We start from the raw sequence: 16556 nt of genomic DNA, 5'->3' as shown, positions 1-16556 counted from the left end.
AATGATTTATTCCAGATCCCTTTGGGCCTAGGTCAAACTCTTGGTCTCAGGTTGAAACTAGTGTCTTAGGCAAAAGACTAATCTGTTGATGATCCACCCTTCCTTTGTTTTTGTAGTTTCTGTACTAATAGTTGGCTCAATTAACGGCTCATCTCAGGCTTTCCTAAGAGCTCTATTATTCTGCCATTGACCTTCCCAACTGTCTCTCTGGTCCTCGGTCTTTACCCCTTACTACAGCATCATCTCTTCAACCAGCCCAGCAATCACATGCCCTAAGCGAAAAACCGTAATAGAGCTGACCAGAAGGCGTTCATGTTTACTGGCAAGATAATACAGACATTGCCCTCGATCCCACCTCCCAACGCCTGCACTTACTCCTCAACATGTATTATGGTATATTAGCATTACAATTTACTGCAGAATTTAAATTCACCCTGAACTTTTAATGTGTTTCTAAATTGTAATATTTGCATAAATATCACCTAATATATGTCTTAAAGGTCTATACATAGGAAAAAGTATGAGAAATCCACAAAGGATAAAGCATGGCAAATATATTAGTATTTTCTTATTTTGATTCTTTAATTTTGTATCTACCCATACCTTTTAATCATTATGTTTTATATACACATATATATGCATATGCATATATTTGCAATTAAGAAAGTTTAAGTGTGGTGAGAATGTACATTACATCTTTAAGTTCCCCTTCTTATGTTCAGTTTAATAATATCCAAATTATATATCACTTCCTGGTTTCTGTTGCTTTTTTCTACAGTAAAATAGTTAATATTTAAGCCCCAAATTTCAGTTGCCACTTAGTACTACACTATAAGAATTTTTAAACTTATTTTGCTATTTTATTTACATACCATTTGTTTTTCAAGTTTTCAATGGAAACTGTTACCATGGAAAATATAAAACATTCCCATGTATGAAATATAAGACAAACAAGATATTTATAAATTAATTTGTTTGGGGTGAAGAGTAGACACCCCAGGGAGCTAACTTTTAAATTAATTAGAACATAAAAGGCAAATTATAATCCAATGCACCTGACCCTACTATGCTAGGTCATTCCCACATCCATGATGGCTTTCAGTGAGTACTAAATACTTCCTTTCCAAAAAAAAATATTAAAAAAAATAAATAAATACTTCCTTTCCATGATTTCTTAAAAAGATCCTTCAGTGTATATATCACAGACAGCATACCTCTCTGTATGAAACAGGGTGATTCTTCTATTTGTATATTTTTAAATAAGGACAGATCGTAAATAGACAAGAATTGATACATGAAGAAATATAAGGAGGCTATTACAGTAACCCAAATCAGAGGTGATGTTGATTTATTCCAAAGTGATAGCGATGGAGATGAACATGAAATAGTCCAGACACATTTATATAGATAAAATTGACCCAATTTGGTGGGAAGGAAGAGAATGCTCTCAGGGAGGACAAGCAATATAGTATAGTGGCTGAGGGTATGAATTCTAAAGCAAGACTACATGGTTTCAAAATCCAAGTCTGCCATTTCCAGACTCTGTGACCTTGGGCAAGCCCCTGAACTTTACTCTGTCTCATGTTTTCATGTGTAAAATGTGATAAATACAGCGCTAACCTCATTCCACTGTAAGAATAACATGGATTAAATTGTTTATTTACTTTGAAATTAGAATAGTGTTTATTATATACGGAGCACACTGTGTTTGTAATTATAATGATGATGATGCTATTAGCTTATATAGGTGATCCTAAAGAAGAACTACATTTGAGGAAGAAAATAGTGGGTTTGGTCTTGAACATTTTGGGAGTGGAGTTTTATTTAAGATATTCAAGTTATGTTAAATAGTCAATTGGATATATAGGTCTAAAAGGAGAAGTCTGGGCTGAAGACCAGAATTGATGGTATGGTGTATCTACAGGCATTAAATCAGTGAAAATATATGAGATTTCCTAAGGGTAAATACTTCAGAAAAAAGAGGTAGCCGTGACAGAGTTTCATGAAACTCCAGTTTTCAGGAAGGATAAATGAAAATGAATTGGCAAGGTAAATAGAGAAACAAGCAGAGATGTGGGAGAAAAACCAGAAGAGTGAGATATCACAGAAGCCCCAAGAAGAGTTTTACAGCAGGAAGAAGTGGTTAACTCTTCTGGGTACTGTCAAGAGGTCTACAAGACTGAGACTGAGAAGTATGTGTTGGGTTTAGTAGTACATTGATAATCAAAGCAAGTGCGGTTGGGGTGGCCTGAAGGGACGGAAGCCAGATTGGAGTGGTTAAAGGAACAGAGTCAGTGAATGTAGACGACTCTTTTGCGTAGTTTGTGAAAATGGAGGTGAGGTAGGGCCGTGGTTTAATTGAGAAGAAGGTAACAAAGGCCGCCATTTTCTCTTTTGTAAAGATGACTTGAAAATGATGAAATGTTGGTGGCATGAAGCCAAATATTAAGCAAAGGACCACATGATGTGTAAACTTTTTTCTTGTTGAACAGAACTCAGACACAGGAACCAAGTACCGAACAAAGAAGGACCACATGATGTGTAAACTTATGTGCTTGTGTATCGCTTACTCTTCTACCATTGGTGGACTCACAACGATCACAGGCACTTCTACCAACTTGATCTTCTCTGAGCATTTCAATACGTAAGTAAATGATTGGATCGTTGATTAAATAAATAGGCAGCACATAACTTACGAGGCTTATTCTTCACTGATTCAGAGAATCAGGAACGGAAATTGCTGTACTGAGTTAACCTTTTTTTTTTTTTCATCAGGACATCTATAGGTCTAGAGACCTTCCCTTCCACTAAGAGTTAAATATGGAGGGTATAGTGAATTAACAGGTGCCTTAAGATTCCCCAAATCAGCTCACAATAGATAGTTATGTCTGGCGGACCATTCTAATCAAATGGGAAGACTTTTCTTGTTACAAATAATACTGTGAATGATAGTTAACTAATGTGAATAGGGATTATCTGGGTAGGAAAATTTATGTAGGGTTCAGGAACTAGCATTTAAACATAAAAGATGAGAGTTGCGCACAAAGGTGCTTATTACAGAAGTCTTGCCTAGAATTCAAAAAGATTTGAAGGATTGGGCAATTGCAAGAAATGTCAGTGATAAAGTATTCTAAGGACAGACATAGGACTCTAAATATAAGTTTGCAACCGTGATGTTCACCTATTGGAGAACATGGGGAATCTGTGGGTAGAGTCAGATAACTTGGGTTAAAAAATCTGTAATTTTCAGCCACTTACTTTGTGAATTTGAACAACAAAAAGTGAATTACTCTCCCAAGACTTAAATTTTTCATATCTAAAACAGTCACAATTCAGATGATTATTGTGAGACTTAAATGAAGTAAACCATGTAAAAATACTTGATGCTATTTCTGAGAGCTATTGTAAGAATTACTGATACAATAGTTTGAAAGTCCATGCTTTCACGTGAGGACTCAAACTGAATTCTACACCCGCGGTGTGTTTTCAAATACTAACAGGACAGATGATCAGAGTTCCAGCAAGGTGGGCCAGATTAAGGATGCCCTGGAACAGGATGTACGTCTTTTCACAAAAAGACTAGGGTTCAGAGTCAGGAAGACTACATTCTTCAAAGCAGATTCACAGATTTTATGACCTTTCTAAAATTATTTGCAAAATGTTGTGCATGCATAGCTTTTCTCGGGAACCTAAGACAAAAAAAAAGTCACACTCCATTGTCCTAAAAAGAACAAGAACTGTGTGCAAAGAGCAGTGGGCTAGCAGCTGAAGACCGTCTAATACAGACCTCCATGTGTATTTATTGTTTCCACGATTGCACGTCCATCACGCATGCTCCAGCGGCCAACGTCGATAGGAACCTTAAAATGGCATCTGGTTTATTAAGTGGGAGACTTCTGAAGCTCTCTGTGTCGGAGAGGATTTATCTAATGTGTCTCCTAATTCAAGACAGGAGATGTACTTGATCTCTTTCTGAAAACTAGACTTCCATCCTTTTCCATGAGTTCCCCCAGAAAGAGATTCCACATTTTGGTCTTCTCTGAAAATCTTTTTCTAAAATGTAGACCAAAATTTTATTGTTTTACTCTTGGTGTTAGAGAACTGATGGTTTCCACCATTCTCATGAGATCGATGTTGTTGCAGTAATCCATGCTGACTTGCCCTTTGTCTGCGGTCTTGCACAATGTATCAACCAAATTTTCTTTCTTTTATTTATCTGTTCCCTTGATTCTTTGGATGCAGTAATCCATTTGCAATGACAGATTGGGAGCATTGCAGCACTTTAAGCAAAATGTTTCAGTAACTATTTTCCCTAATTATCTAATCTTCCAATTCTCCTATTCATGGGAATTTGGCCAAATATTCTTTAATTTAGAAAATGCTTAATATGTACTTGAAATTTAGTGAAGTTTTTTCTTCAAAAGTTTGCTTTAACATTAGAGAATTATACACAAACAGAAAGAAACTCAAAGTATCCCTTCCTGATAGAAAATACTAGAATAGAGGGGGAAAACAAACTTATATGAGGAAATATGATTGATCCTATTAAACAAGCCAGATATTTAACCCACTTTTTCTTAAACATTAGCCCCAAGATACAACCACATCTCAAAGCAACAGTGGAATGAAATGCATTAAATTTCATTGGAAAAAGTGCCAAGAACTTAGAAATACAGGGAAAAAAATATTTATATTCTTTGTCAAGATGTTTGGACCTGGAAAGAAATTGCCCTTTGTTTCCAAATCTTATGCAATAATGCCACCTTTTCCTCTTGACACTGCTTGCCATCCTTTTTAAAGCAGTATTGAGAGTCATTTTGTATAATTTCATTTGGATCTTGCCTAACTCCATGGGTGCATGAATCCTAAGAATCAGTGACTTGACATCTAGGGAAAGGTGCTATCTTACAAACAGTGGGAAGAGGGGAATGGATTTCAAAGCCTTTGTTTATCCATCTATTCACCTATCACTTGCAGATATAAAATGTATCATGTTTATTGACCGAGTGAATGGGTAAAGGTTTATTTTTATTTGCGCCGAATAAAATTTAGCTTCCTCAGAATAAACATTTGTTCTAGGACTGATGATGTGCAAGCAAGGCACTGTTGTGAATTCTTTTGGAGAATGAAAAAAATGAAACTTGCCAGGAAGCTTTGAGATTCATTCTGGGTTCTAGACAAAATGTACATCTGTGAAAACCATTAAAAATTTTAAAACATAATAACGTTTGGTTTTTCACATGGAGGCCAGTAGGTAGGTGGTATGTGTTGGATTCCACCTGCTCCGCAGTACACACTTACTCTATATGCCCTTGCTGTGAGGGCAGCATATGGAGGTGAGTAAAGCACAGATTCTGGGCTTAACTGCCTTTGTTGAAATCCCAGCTCTTCCATTTCCAAGCTGGGTGATCTTACACTACTTACTCTCTTTAAGCTTCTTACCTTGCCAGAAAAATGGAATATTAATAACTCTCTTTTAGAGAATTGTTTAAAGTTTTTATTAAAAAATAAATAGCACTTTAAAATTGTGCCTATCTCAGAGAATATGCTCAGTAAATGTTGGTTATTACTATGAGATTTGAGAAAGTTGATGTTCGTCTAGCAGACTGAAGTTCGGACTATGGTCATTCAAACCCCAAAGTCTGTCTCCCTAAAAAATCACCTCCTTAGAAACATAATTGAATATACACCCCAAAAGGGGACTGTAGCTGTATGCAGCATCCTTCAAACACTAGAGATTTGTGCAACATGGCTCAATCCTAAGAGGTAAACACCACATTTATGGAGAAAGTGAATGCAAATATTCATAAAATGAAAGCACAAAAAGTTTGTAATCATTTCTTTTTTTTTTTCCCTCAAGGCAGTAAAAGAGCCTGTGGATTTTCTTTTCTTTCTTTTTTTTTTTTCCTTTACCTTTTTTTGCACTGTTTAAATAACAATGTGCAGATTGATTGGCATTCCAAGAGTCTGGGGATAGGAGACCATTTAGGAGTCTGCTACCAAAGTGCTGACAAGTGACAAGGGGCAGAACTAAACTAGTTATGAAGTGATAGGATTTAGACTCAAGATAATGTACAGGCAGAAGGTGGTGAGTAATCAGGTGTGAGGATTTAAGGGCCATGAGGCGTTAGGGCAAGTCTGGGATTTTTGCCGATCCAGCTAGATAGATGGTGATGCCACGAACTTTTAGGTTCATTGAAGAAATTAACAAATTTGATTTTAGATATCTCGGGATGGCTGCTCAGAGCCTATGCATGGGTTTTTATTTTTTTTTAATTTTTTATAAATTTATTTTTTATTGGTGTTCAATTTGCCAACGTATAGAATAACACCCAGTGCTCATCCCGTCAAGTGCCCCCCTCAGTGCCCGCCACCCAGTCACCCCCACCCCCCGCCCACCTCCCCTTCCACCCCCCTAGTTCGTTTCCCAGAGTTAAGAGTCTCTCATGATCTGTCTCCCTCTCTGATATTTCCCACTCATTTTTTCTCCTTTCCCCTTTATTCCCTTGCACTATTTTTTATATTCCCCAAATGAATGAGACCATATACTGTTTGTCCTTCTCCGATTGACTTACTTCACTCAGCATCATACCCTCCAGGTCCATCCATGTTGAAGCAAATGGTGGGTGTTTGTCGTTTCTAATGGCTGAGGAATATTCCATTGTATACAGAGACCACAGCTTCTCTATCCATCATCTGTCCATGGACACCGAGGCTCCTTCCACAGTTTGGCTATGGTGGCCATTGCTGCTAGAAACATCGGGGTGCAGGTGTCCCGGCGTTTCATTGCATCTGAATCTTTGGGGTAAATCCCCAACAGTGCAATTGCTGGGTCGTAGGGCAGGTCTATTTTTAACTCTCTGAGGACCCTCCACACAGTTTTCCAGAGTGGCTGCACCAGTTCACATCCCCATCAACAGTGCAGGAGGGTTCCCTTTTCTCCGCATCCTCTCCAGCATTTGTGGTTTCCTGCCTTGTTAGTTTTCCCCATTCTCACTGGTGTGAGGTGGGATCTCATTGTGGTTTTGATTTGTATTTCCCTGATGGCCAGTGATGCAGAGCATTTTCTCATGTGCTTGTTGGCCATGTCCATGTCTTCCTCGGTGAGATTTCTGTTCATGTCTTCTGCCCATTTCATGATTGGATTGTTGGTTTCTGTGCTGTTGAGTTGAATAAGTTCTTTACAGATCTTCGATACTAGCCCTTTATCTGATATGTCATTTGCAAATATCTTCTCCCATTCTGTAGGTTGTCTTTGAGTTTTGTTGACTGTATCCTTTGCTGTGCAAAAGCTTCTTATCTTGATGAAGTCCCAATAGTTCACTTTTGCTTTTGTTTCTTTTGCCTTCGTGGATGTATCTTGCAAGAAGTTACTGTGGCCGAGTTCAAAAAGGATGTTGCCTGTGTTCTCCTCTAGGATTTTGATGGAATCCTGTCTCATATTGAGATCTTTCATCCATTTTGAGTTTATCTTTGTGTTGCACGGGGTTTTTAGTAGGCATTTGCAAATGGAGTGGAAAACTTTGAGGGCTATGTATATATAAACCCAGAAATTAGCGTCTTGAATGTAGAAATGGTCACATAGAGAGAAGAAAGTTGAAAGAACCAAGACATAAATAGATTCTTGGGAACTATTGACAAGAAAGAAGATGAGAAAAGTTTATCAAAGTGGGTGGAGAACCACGGGCATGGGGTGTTCTGAGGGCTAAATGAGACCTTTTTCAGGATGGAGGATGAGTTGGAACAAGCCGCGCGGTAGAAGGGTCAAGGGGGACCGTGGCTAAGGGAAGGCTCCTTTCTCATGGGCGCCCTCCCGTAAGACGTGGGAGGTGGGGCAGAGCCAGGCCTGGGAGAGGGAAGATGTGAGCAGTAGGGAGGGAAACAGCTAATTGGAATGATTTCCTGAGACGCTGAGGAAGCAAAGAAGAAAAGAGCAGAGCGTGGTGTGCCCAGAGGCGGAGAGCTCTCGTGGACAAGGAGGACGTCAGTTTTGTGTTACGCTCAGGAAGGAAACTGTAAAACAGATACGTGACGTTTTGAGAAAGAGAGAGAGAGAGAAGGAAATGAGTGGCTAAGTGTCAGGTAGAAGCAGAAAGATAATAGAAACAAGCGTGGAAATGTCGGTCTTGGAAAAGAAGGACGTGTCGTCCTGAGGACTAATGGGGGGAAGTAGAAAAATGGGAAGACACAGAAACTTCAGGTTACGTATACGATTCCCTCATTTCACACATGAGGAAACTGAGGCACAGAGACTTTAAAGATGTATTTATTTATTTATTAATTTGAGAGAGAGCAGATAGTGGGGGGGGTGGGCAGGGGAGAGAATCTGAGGCTGAGTCTGCCCTGGGCGCCAGGCCCCACTCGGCTCCACCTCACAAGCCCCTGAGGCCATGATCTGAGCCCAAACCAAGAGTCTGACGCTCCACTGAGTGAGCCTGGGGCCCCATGGCTCGGACACTCTGTAATGACCCCTAGTCAGCGAGGGGACTGCCAGCTGAGGGCAGACGGCCGAGTCCCAGGCTCCCTCGACCCCACGGCCTGCCTCGCAGACCATGGAGAAGGTGCCAGTCTGTAAAGTTCTAGAAAAACAAGTGAGTTTGCTGCCAGTAGCAAGGGCTACATCCATGTTCACATTCACGGGTCGCATTTCCTTCCTATAAAACGTGAGTGAGCCTGCAAACACGCACGTCTTATGTGAATAGTTGCAAAGCTCAGTTAGCTCCAAGTTAGACTGAACCATCCCCTGGTCATGAGCCCATAGCCAGCTCGGGAGGTGATTTTCAGGGTGATACTATCAAGACGGAGCGACGTGTCCAACTCAACTCTAAGGGTGACATTTCTCACGTTCTTAATCCTGGAAGCGAGCTCCAGAGGTACCTAAGCGCTGACTTACCTGACATTAATTCATCGTTGGCCTTAATTAATCCTTGGAACAGAGCATTCTGGAAATATTTTTTGTTCTCGCCTCCTGTTACGACTTGCTGCTTTGTTAGGTTTTTATTGGCGCCTCCAGTGGATAAATCCTGCTTGCTGGGTGCCCTCTGCCTGGCCCCACTCCTTCCTGCTCCAGGGATAACGCCCCCAGTCATCACCCAGCCCCCGCCTTCCACCACGCTGTCCCTAAGCCCTTTCCTCCCACTCCGGCTCCCGGAGCGTGGGCCGACGCTCCAACGTCCTCCTCGGCCTGTGTAGTGCTGTTTCGTCTGCCTCTGCTCAGGTGCTGCTCTGCCACCTTTCTACAAACCTGTCTCACCCACGCTCACACCATCACCCCTAATGATTTGAAATCTTGTCGAGGGCGCAGGGACCGGTCTCATCCTTTCATCACACCAAGGGCGACCACTAAGCGCTGTCTGAGATGGACCGTCCAAGACCTACATGAAGCGTTTACTGTTCTTGGGAATCACCTAAACAATGAAATGATCTTTTGATATTAAAATTATGCTATTGAGGGAAATATTATTAGAGACAATGACTGCTTTCACAGCAGGTAGTTCGGGTGCATCGATAGCAGTTAACAAACAGAATAGCTATTAGACTCAAAAAACAAATCTACCGGATTAAAATGGAAGATTATCCCGAGAAACCTCTCCTAGCTGGCTAATGGTCAGAGTATGATTCAGCTTCAGGTGTCAGCTTGTGGGTATACCAGAAGCACAGAAGGAAGTTTTGTTATCAATAATTAGCGCGACCACTGTTACTAATTACGTGTTAAATTATGACTACTCTAGGTTCACAAACTAAGAAATGGCAAAATAAATGTGTTCGTAGGGGCGCCAACTCAGAGCCCACCTTCCCGCCCTTTCTTCTTGGCGCCCTGCAGAGGGGAGGGCGAAGCGCTTACCGAGCAGCAGCTGCCGTCAGAGGTCGCCCCGATTTTCCCCTGCAGGGACGAGCAATTCTACTTCTCAGAAATAATTTCTCTGGCAAACACCACAGGGGAGATTTGGGCATTGCAGAGTTTGGACTCAGACTGGCTCAGGTTTCAGTCCTGCCATATGTGAGCTTGACGTCTGTGAACGTCGCTCCTTCTGCCGAACGGGGCAATGTCAGAGGACTGCGAGGACAGCCTGGAGGACGCGCGTGGGCCTTGGCGAGGGGCCTGGCCCGCGGGAGCCCGCCCGGCACCGAGCCGCCGGCTGCCCTCTAGGCCTTTGCCCGGAGACACGCTGGCTCGTGAGCGGGAGGAGCTGACATTCGCAGAGAACCGTCTGCACGGACCCGAACGAGTGGCTCGGGCTCAGGAGTCACCAGGGCAGCCCGTAATCAAAAGGGCTCGGATGAGCGTGGCCGCGGCTTCGGCGCCCGAAAGGCCAAACGTGGTCTCAAGGCCGCAAACCTCCCCAGCTGCCCGCGGGAGGCCGTGGCGCGTGGGCCGGGCCGTGGGCCGAGGAGGGCAGCAAGGCCTCCCCCAGCTGCCGGGGCTGGCCTTCGTCGCGGGGAGAGCATCTCCACGGGCTCTCCCGCGTCCTGAGGACACCAGGTCCGGGCCGGCCTGGGCACGTCCCGCAGCACACGGAACCGTGTGTTCTCACCGGGGCTGGAGCTGAGGACGTGGGCTTCGATGCAAACACGCTGCGCTTGAAGCGCTCCCCTGGGGCGAGAATTCTGCACAGTCTGCGACCTTGAAGAGTCCCCACCGAAGCTCGGGAGATGGTGTCATCCTGCGGAAAGTGGAAAGATGCTGGACGCGGTTAGAGCGTAGTGTGCGTGGCTCACCGGCTCGTCCTAACCGTCGGTGTGACCTGTGGCCGGACGCCCGGGGTGCGCGCCCCCTTCCTCCTGCCTCCATTTACTCTTGAAACCGTCACACCCATTCCTCTGGTTTGCGGTGTCACCTACCTGTCGCTACCTACCCATCTTATATGTAACCTGCCCTCTGCCCTCGGGGCCAGACCCACGTGAGCACTTGGGAGCCTGCGGACGTTCCCACCTCAGGTGTGTGCCCAGCCGCTCCCTCCCCGTCTGCCAACCTGTTCTTCCCTCAGACTTCATTTCAATAAATGGCACCTATTCCCCGCTTCTCCACATTTTGTCCCAAGTATATTGGAAACCAATGGTCTTCTCTTCACCTTCACCGCCACCAATCCGCCTCCGGCCAAATCTGCTCTACTTCCTACGCCATCGCACCCTCCTCCTCTGCCAAGCTTCCTTGTCCTCTAATGAATTTCCTTGCGTATTTGTTTTATGTGACTGTTGTACAAACTACCATTAACTTAGTGGCTTAAAAAAGCATGAGTTTATGACTTCATAATTCCCCAGGTCAGGAATTCTAGGCCCGGGTTACGTGAGTCTGCTGCTTAGGATCTCGTTAGATGGAAATCGAGGTGGCAGCTGGGGCCTTGAATCCCACAGAAGCCAGGGCCCTGTTCTCAGATCACCCACTGGCTGAATTCAGTTCCCCGGGGCTCAACTACGGAGGTGCCCACTGTAGGTGGCCTGGGGTCACTCCCTGCTTCCAGAGGCTGTGCCTCGATCCTCGCCACCTGAGCCCTCCGCTGACAACAGGAAAGCTCGCTTCCTTAGGCCAGCGGGAAAGGCTGTCCTTTGAGCGCTCGCCTGATGAAGTCAGACCCGTCCAAGTCTCCCTTTTGAGTAACCGGAGTCTATCTCAATGGGGACCTTGGTTCCGCAACAAAATCCCTTCACCTTTCCCATGAAAGAACCTAATCAGACTCCGCCTGCACAGAAGGAGGGAGGATTATACAAAAATTTATACCAGAGCCAGATAGGGGGTCACCTATCGCACTGTGGCTTCTACTCCATGGCCTTCAATCCTGAGGATCATCCAACCAGGATGTTTTGAGTAAATCACAAATTTACAGACTCTAAATCATGTCACTAACGTATTTCCTGTTTCGATCACGCCTAGTTGCATTCATACTAAAATTCACATTTCTTCTGACGGCCTACAAGGTTTTATATGGTCTGATCCCTACTGGCTACTCCGTAGACTTGATTTCACTGATGTTAGCTCACCTCACAGCCTCACGGCCTTCTGATCCTCAAACATGCTCCTCTTATTCCTACCCTAGGGCCTTTGGACTTGCTATTTCCTCCGCCTGGAATGCTGTTTCCCAGTTACTTACATGACTGGCTCCTTCTTGCCATTTAGATCCCATTCTGAATCTTACCCTCTTTAACCACACTATGTAAAATCTCTCCTTCCCCCTAGCAACCTTCTATTATATTATTTTGGTATATTTTCTGATTCTTTTTATGCTTACCTATTTACTGCCTGTGCTCCTCATTTAAATGTAAACTTTATGAGAGGCTGGACTGCATCCATCGACTTCACCACTATTTCCTCATTATCTGGAAGAGCGCCTGGTAGGTGTCCACATGGTAGACGCTCAAAATATGCTGTTGGGCGAAAGAGTCTATCAGAGTTAATCGTACTTCACATAATTCATGATGAAAGAATTCTGTATTCACTTTGGGCAGATTCTTACAGGGTACGAGGAAGTGGGAAAAGAAACGGTGAAACCAATCCCTCACAGTTATTCGTTCCATTATCGTTCAAAACAGTCACTGCAGATGGAAGCGTAAAGGTTGTGATCATGGAGGCCACTGTCCTGCGCGGTGTTCACTTCCTTACTAAAGAAAGAAACTAACACAAAACAGAATTTTGCTTTTGCAGGCTTTCATTTTTCTACCTGAACTATCCCTCCAGGCAAAAATTCCAAATAAAACCCCCATTCGGTTAAACAGGGTTGGGTGGAGAGAACCTGATCTCAAGGTATGAGCCGCAGTGGTGACAGCTGCAGCTGGGCGGGCGAACCGCAGCATCTCTCAATGCCTTTAGGCTGGACAGAGTAACTAGGTCATCGACCTGTAATCCAAGTCTAATAAATTGATGGGAAAAAAGCTTAAGCATTTCCTCCTTACTGCATTTTCCAATTAAAGACAACAAACATTTTTTTTTTAAGTGAGCATTCCCAATACAGTCTTGTGGACGTGATAAAGCATTTTTCCATTCATCAATTTTCTGTGTTCTCTAGCATGTCTTATTCATCATTTGTCGCTTCTTTTATGTATTTATTTATTTATTTATTTATTTATTTATTTATTATTTATTTATTTTCATTTGTCGCTTCTAATTGCATAATACGTAAATTAAGCTTTAGATCTCTTCGTGGTCGATAATAATCGCCCTCAACTTGATAATGATAACTCTAGAATCCACGACAACTTCTTATAACCTCAAAGAAATCTTAGAAAACATTACAAACCTAGAGTTTTAAAAACCCATTGTTGTTTTTTTTAAAGTCTTTGCATTACTTAGCAACCATCCTAAAATGGAAGAAGAAACGATTCATAAAGTACAAAAAGATGTGGCTTCTGCTGATGCACGTGGTATGAAACGTTTCATTTATTTACATCAATTTTTTAAATGGAAAAATACAAGGTGTGATTTCAATAGAATAACAATTTAAAAATCTATCATTCCTAGAAAGTTCTCTATATTTTGTAATTTCAAAAATAATAAAAGTATGTTAATGGTGTTTTTATTGCTTCTGAATATTTCCTATACTTTCCAAAGTTCCAACTCTTTGTGTCATTGTGTCAAGAAACAAAATCAAGGACAATTGTCTCTCAAACTACCTGTTTTTCCCTCTTCTGTCACAAAATAGATAACTATATGAGATTTTACTTGGAATTTATACTACATTTCGCAAAAATAAGTGTGAGGTTACCAAAGAAACTATGCTGGTGTCTGACGCTCCCCAAGTGTCCTGTTACTGCTCGTGACTGTGGCCTGAACACCTGCAAGTAGGAGGAGTGACGGCCGAGCTCACGCTCTCCACAGAACTTTGGATTGTTTTTAACTGGTCTCAGTGTTCAAGGGAGCCCAGGGCTAGCCTCGGCCCGCCTGGTGGTGACGGCTGCTTCAGGGCGGGTGACCCGGAGGGCGGGGCAGGTGCACCCCATGGTGGCAGCACCGGTCGGATCCTGGGGCTCGTTCCGGTGGCCGTTCTGGTGGCCGGGACCAGGGCAAGGCCCCCGGAGGCTGCGCTCCCATCCCCTGGCCTTGGGTGACGGCCGGGCCTGAGCCGGCTCGGCCGTGCCGCCTCACAGATCGACAGGAGACCCCGAGCCCCAGCTCCCACCGTCCTTGGAGGGGAGCAGCCACAAGGGAGCACTCACGGAATCGGGACCCAAGGGCAGAGTCAGACCGACCGCTGTACGTCCTCCTGCTGGCTGGGCCGCGGGGAGATGTGGGCCACTGCCCCAGGCCCCCAGGCCCCCAGGCCCCCAGACCCCCAGGCCCCCCAGGCCCCCAGGCCCCCAGGCCCCCAGATCCCCAGGCCCCCCAGGCCCTCAGACCCCCCAGGCCCCCAGGCCCCCCAGGCCCTCAGACCCTCCAGGCCCCCAGACCCCCCAGGCTCCCAGACCCCCAGACCCCCCAGGCCCCCAGATCCCCAGATCCCCCAGGCCCTCAGACCCCCCAGGCCCCCAGGCTCCCAGACCCCCCAGGCCCCCCAGGCCCCCAGGCCCCCAGACCCCCAGACCCCCAGAACCCCCAGGCCCCAGGCCGGGTTCCGGGCGCACCCCCCTGACCCTCCATGTCTCCACAGGCGCTACCCTGACTGCCGCTGCATTAACTTCGGATCCTGGTTTCTGCTTTCCTTCCCGGCTGCTGTGATCATTCTGCTCTTGTCCTGGATCTGGCTCCAGTGGCTTTTCCTAGGGTTCAAGTAAGTAGAGCCCCCATGCTGATGACGGGACGAGGCTGCCTGGGCTCCCTGAGAGCCGCCGGAGCCCCGCGGTGCCCGGACTCCCAGAGCCCCCGGCCCGGCTGAAGGCCCCTAGCAAGTCCCCACACGAGGTCGGCGGAGGACGGGGCCCGTAGAACCCAGCCCGTCCTGCCGTCCTTCGGGTCCCACGCAGTGATTCACCGAGTGCCGGCAGGCCTGAGGCCTCCTCCTGATGGGCCAGGCCAGCCCATCCGGGGGGGCTCCGAGACTTTTGTCCCCTCGTGTACGCGGGCATCGCCTGTGCCGTCCAGTGCCCGTGGCCGCCGCCAAGACTGGCACGTCCTTGAAGAGCCGCAGGGAGACCGAGAGCGCGCCCTGTGTGTCCGGGACGAGGAGCCGGAAGACCGGGGACAGAGCTGTGGCTCTTCGCGACGAGCCATCTGTCTCGGTCTCAGTGTTTCCATCATAAAACGATGGAATTTAACTGGAAGATGAGTAAGCCCGCTTCCCACGCTGCGGTTCTAACGCACATGGGTGCCAGCTGAAAAAAGGTCAAATCTCTGTGTTCAAGGAGAATCTGCAAATATTACCTCGGCTGTGGCTGGAGCTAATGAGCTACTTAAATGACCTCAGTGACGGGCAGCGTCTAAAATCCCGAAGGGCTCCACGGCAGATCCGAATGCAGCCTATACCTGGAGCACATATAACAAAACCCCCGAAAGACCAGGGAAATGACTATAAATCAATCCCTGAGGATCTTTTCCTGAAAAAAAAAAAAACCAAAATAATTCAAATTCATCTTTACTGTCTTGTATTCAAATAATTTCAAGGACCTGTGAGCAAAGCCACACGCTCTCTGCCGGGCAGGGGCCCGCGGTCAGCTCCGCAGCCTCGCTCTGCAAAGCAAAGCGCAGTGACCAGGTGGTGCTCCCTGCCGCCCTCCGAGCCCCACCAGGAAGGTGCTCCTCCCCCTCCTTTCCCCTTCCCGGGTCTTCTCCAGAACGGCCACAGTTTTGTTCGTAGTCGGAAGACGGTACTGATGGCTCTAAAACAAACAAAACGAAACAGCCCACTCTGTGCAGATTGTGGGACCAGCATGCGGCCGTCTCCCGCTGAAGCAAATGTGTGGCAGGTCACGGACCCCAGCAGGGGCCCGGGGAGGCCAGCTGCATCCTAACGCCCCTTCCTGGAGACGCACGTTGGGGTGGCTTCAACCGCACGGGTGGCAAAGCAGGAGGCGAAGGGCGGCAGTGCCAGCCGTGTGGGACAGCGCCCAGGCCCAGACCCACAGCGCTGTCCTTCCCTTTCACTACGTACAAGGACTTTATAAAAAACGTACGCGACCATGGTCGTTATTTTGAAGTGGCCCACCGTGCTTGAAGGGAAAACCAAGAAAATAGAGGGCAGGCGCACTGAAGGGGGTTGTGTAGGTCGAGAATGCGGGGAGGTGCCTGCGCTAGGCAAGGCCCTGACCCACGGTCCCGGGCACCTTGGGGCAGCCCCCGCCGCCGTGTCCCTTAGGCCGCGCACGGCTTTGCCTCTGCTAAGTTTGCAGTGTCCGCCTCAGGGCGGCAGGGTCTTCACCTCCGGAGGCCTAAGAGCGACAACCAGAAATGATCAGCCCCTCCCCGGACAACGGGGCTGCTCGGGGCTGGGGGCGACACGGCTGACGCCCCGTTATAAGTGGCCCCAGCACACCTGGCGGGAGCAGCTCGTCCGTCAGCGCCCTGAACCTACTCAAAGCAAGAGCTTGCCGCCCTGTCACCGGCCGCTCGAAGGCACCAACTTCATTTGTCTTCACTGTTTATCATCTTCAACCAAAAAGCCCAAGTACGCATGCAGTCCACTGGGCGAAAA

The 16556-nt window shown here is 46.2% G+C and overlaps 1 protein-coding gene across 1 annotated transcript in view; it reads left to right on the top strand.

The window, feature by feature from the left end:
* Positions 1 to 16556, top strand: part of LOC112912636 (solute carrier family 13 member 1) — a 106717-nt gene that overhangs the window by 46322 nt on the left and 43839 nt on the right. Inside the window, 2 exon segments of the mRNA XM_072745606.1 lie at positions 2493 to 2644; positions 14580 to 14699. Of these exon segments, the coding sequence (XP_072601707.1) occupies positions 2493 to 2644; positions 14580 to 14699 (272 nt within the window).

This window comes from Vulpes vulpes, unplaced genomic scaffold (genome assembly GCF_048418805.1).
Source record: "Vulpes vulpes isolate BD-2025 unplaced genomic scaffold, VulVul3 u000000664, whole genome shotgun sequence".
Taxonomy (NCBI): domain Eukaryota; kingdom Metazoa; phylum Chordata; class Mammalia; order Carnivora; family Canidae; genus Vulpes; species Vulpes vulpes.
Note: the sequence above shows the minus strand (reverse complement) of the source record. Positions and strands in the feature narration are given on the sequence as shown.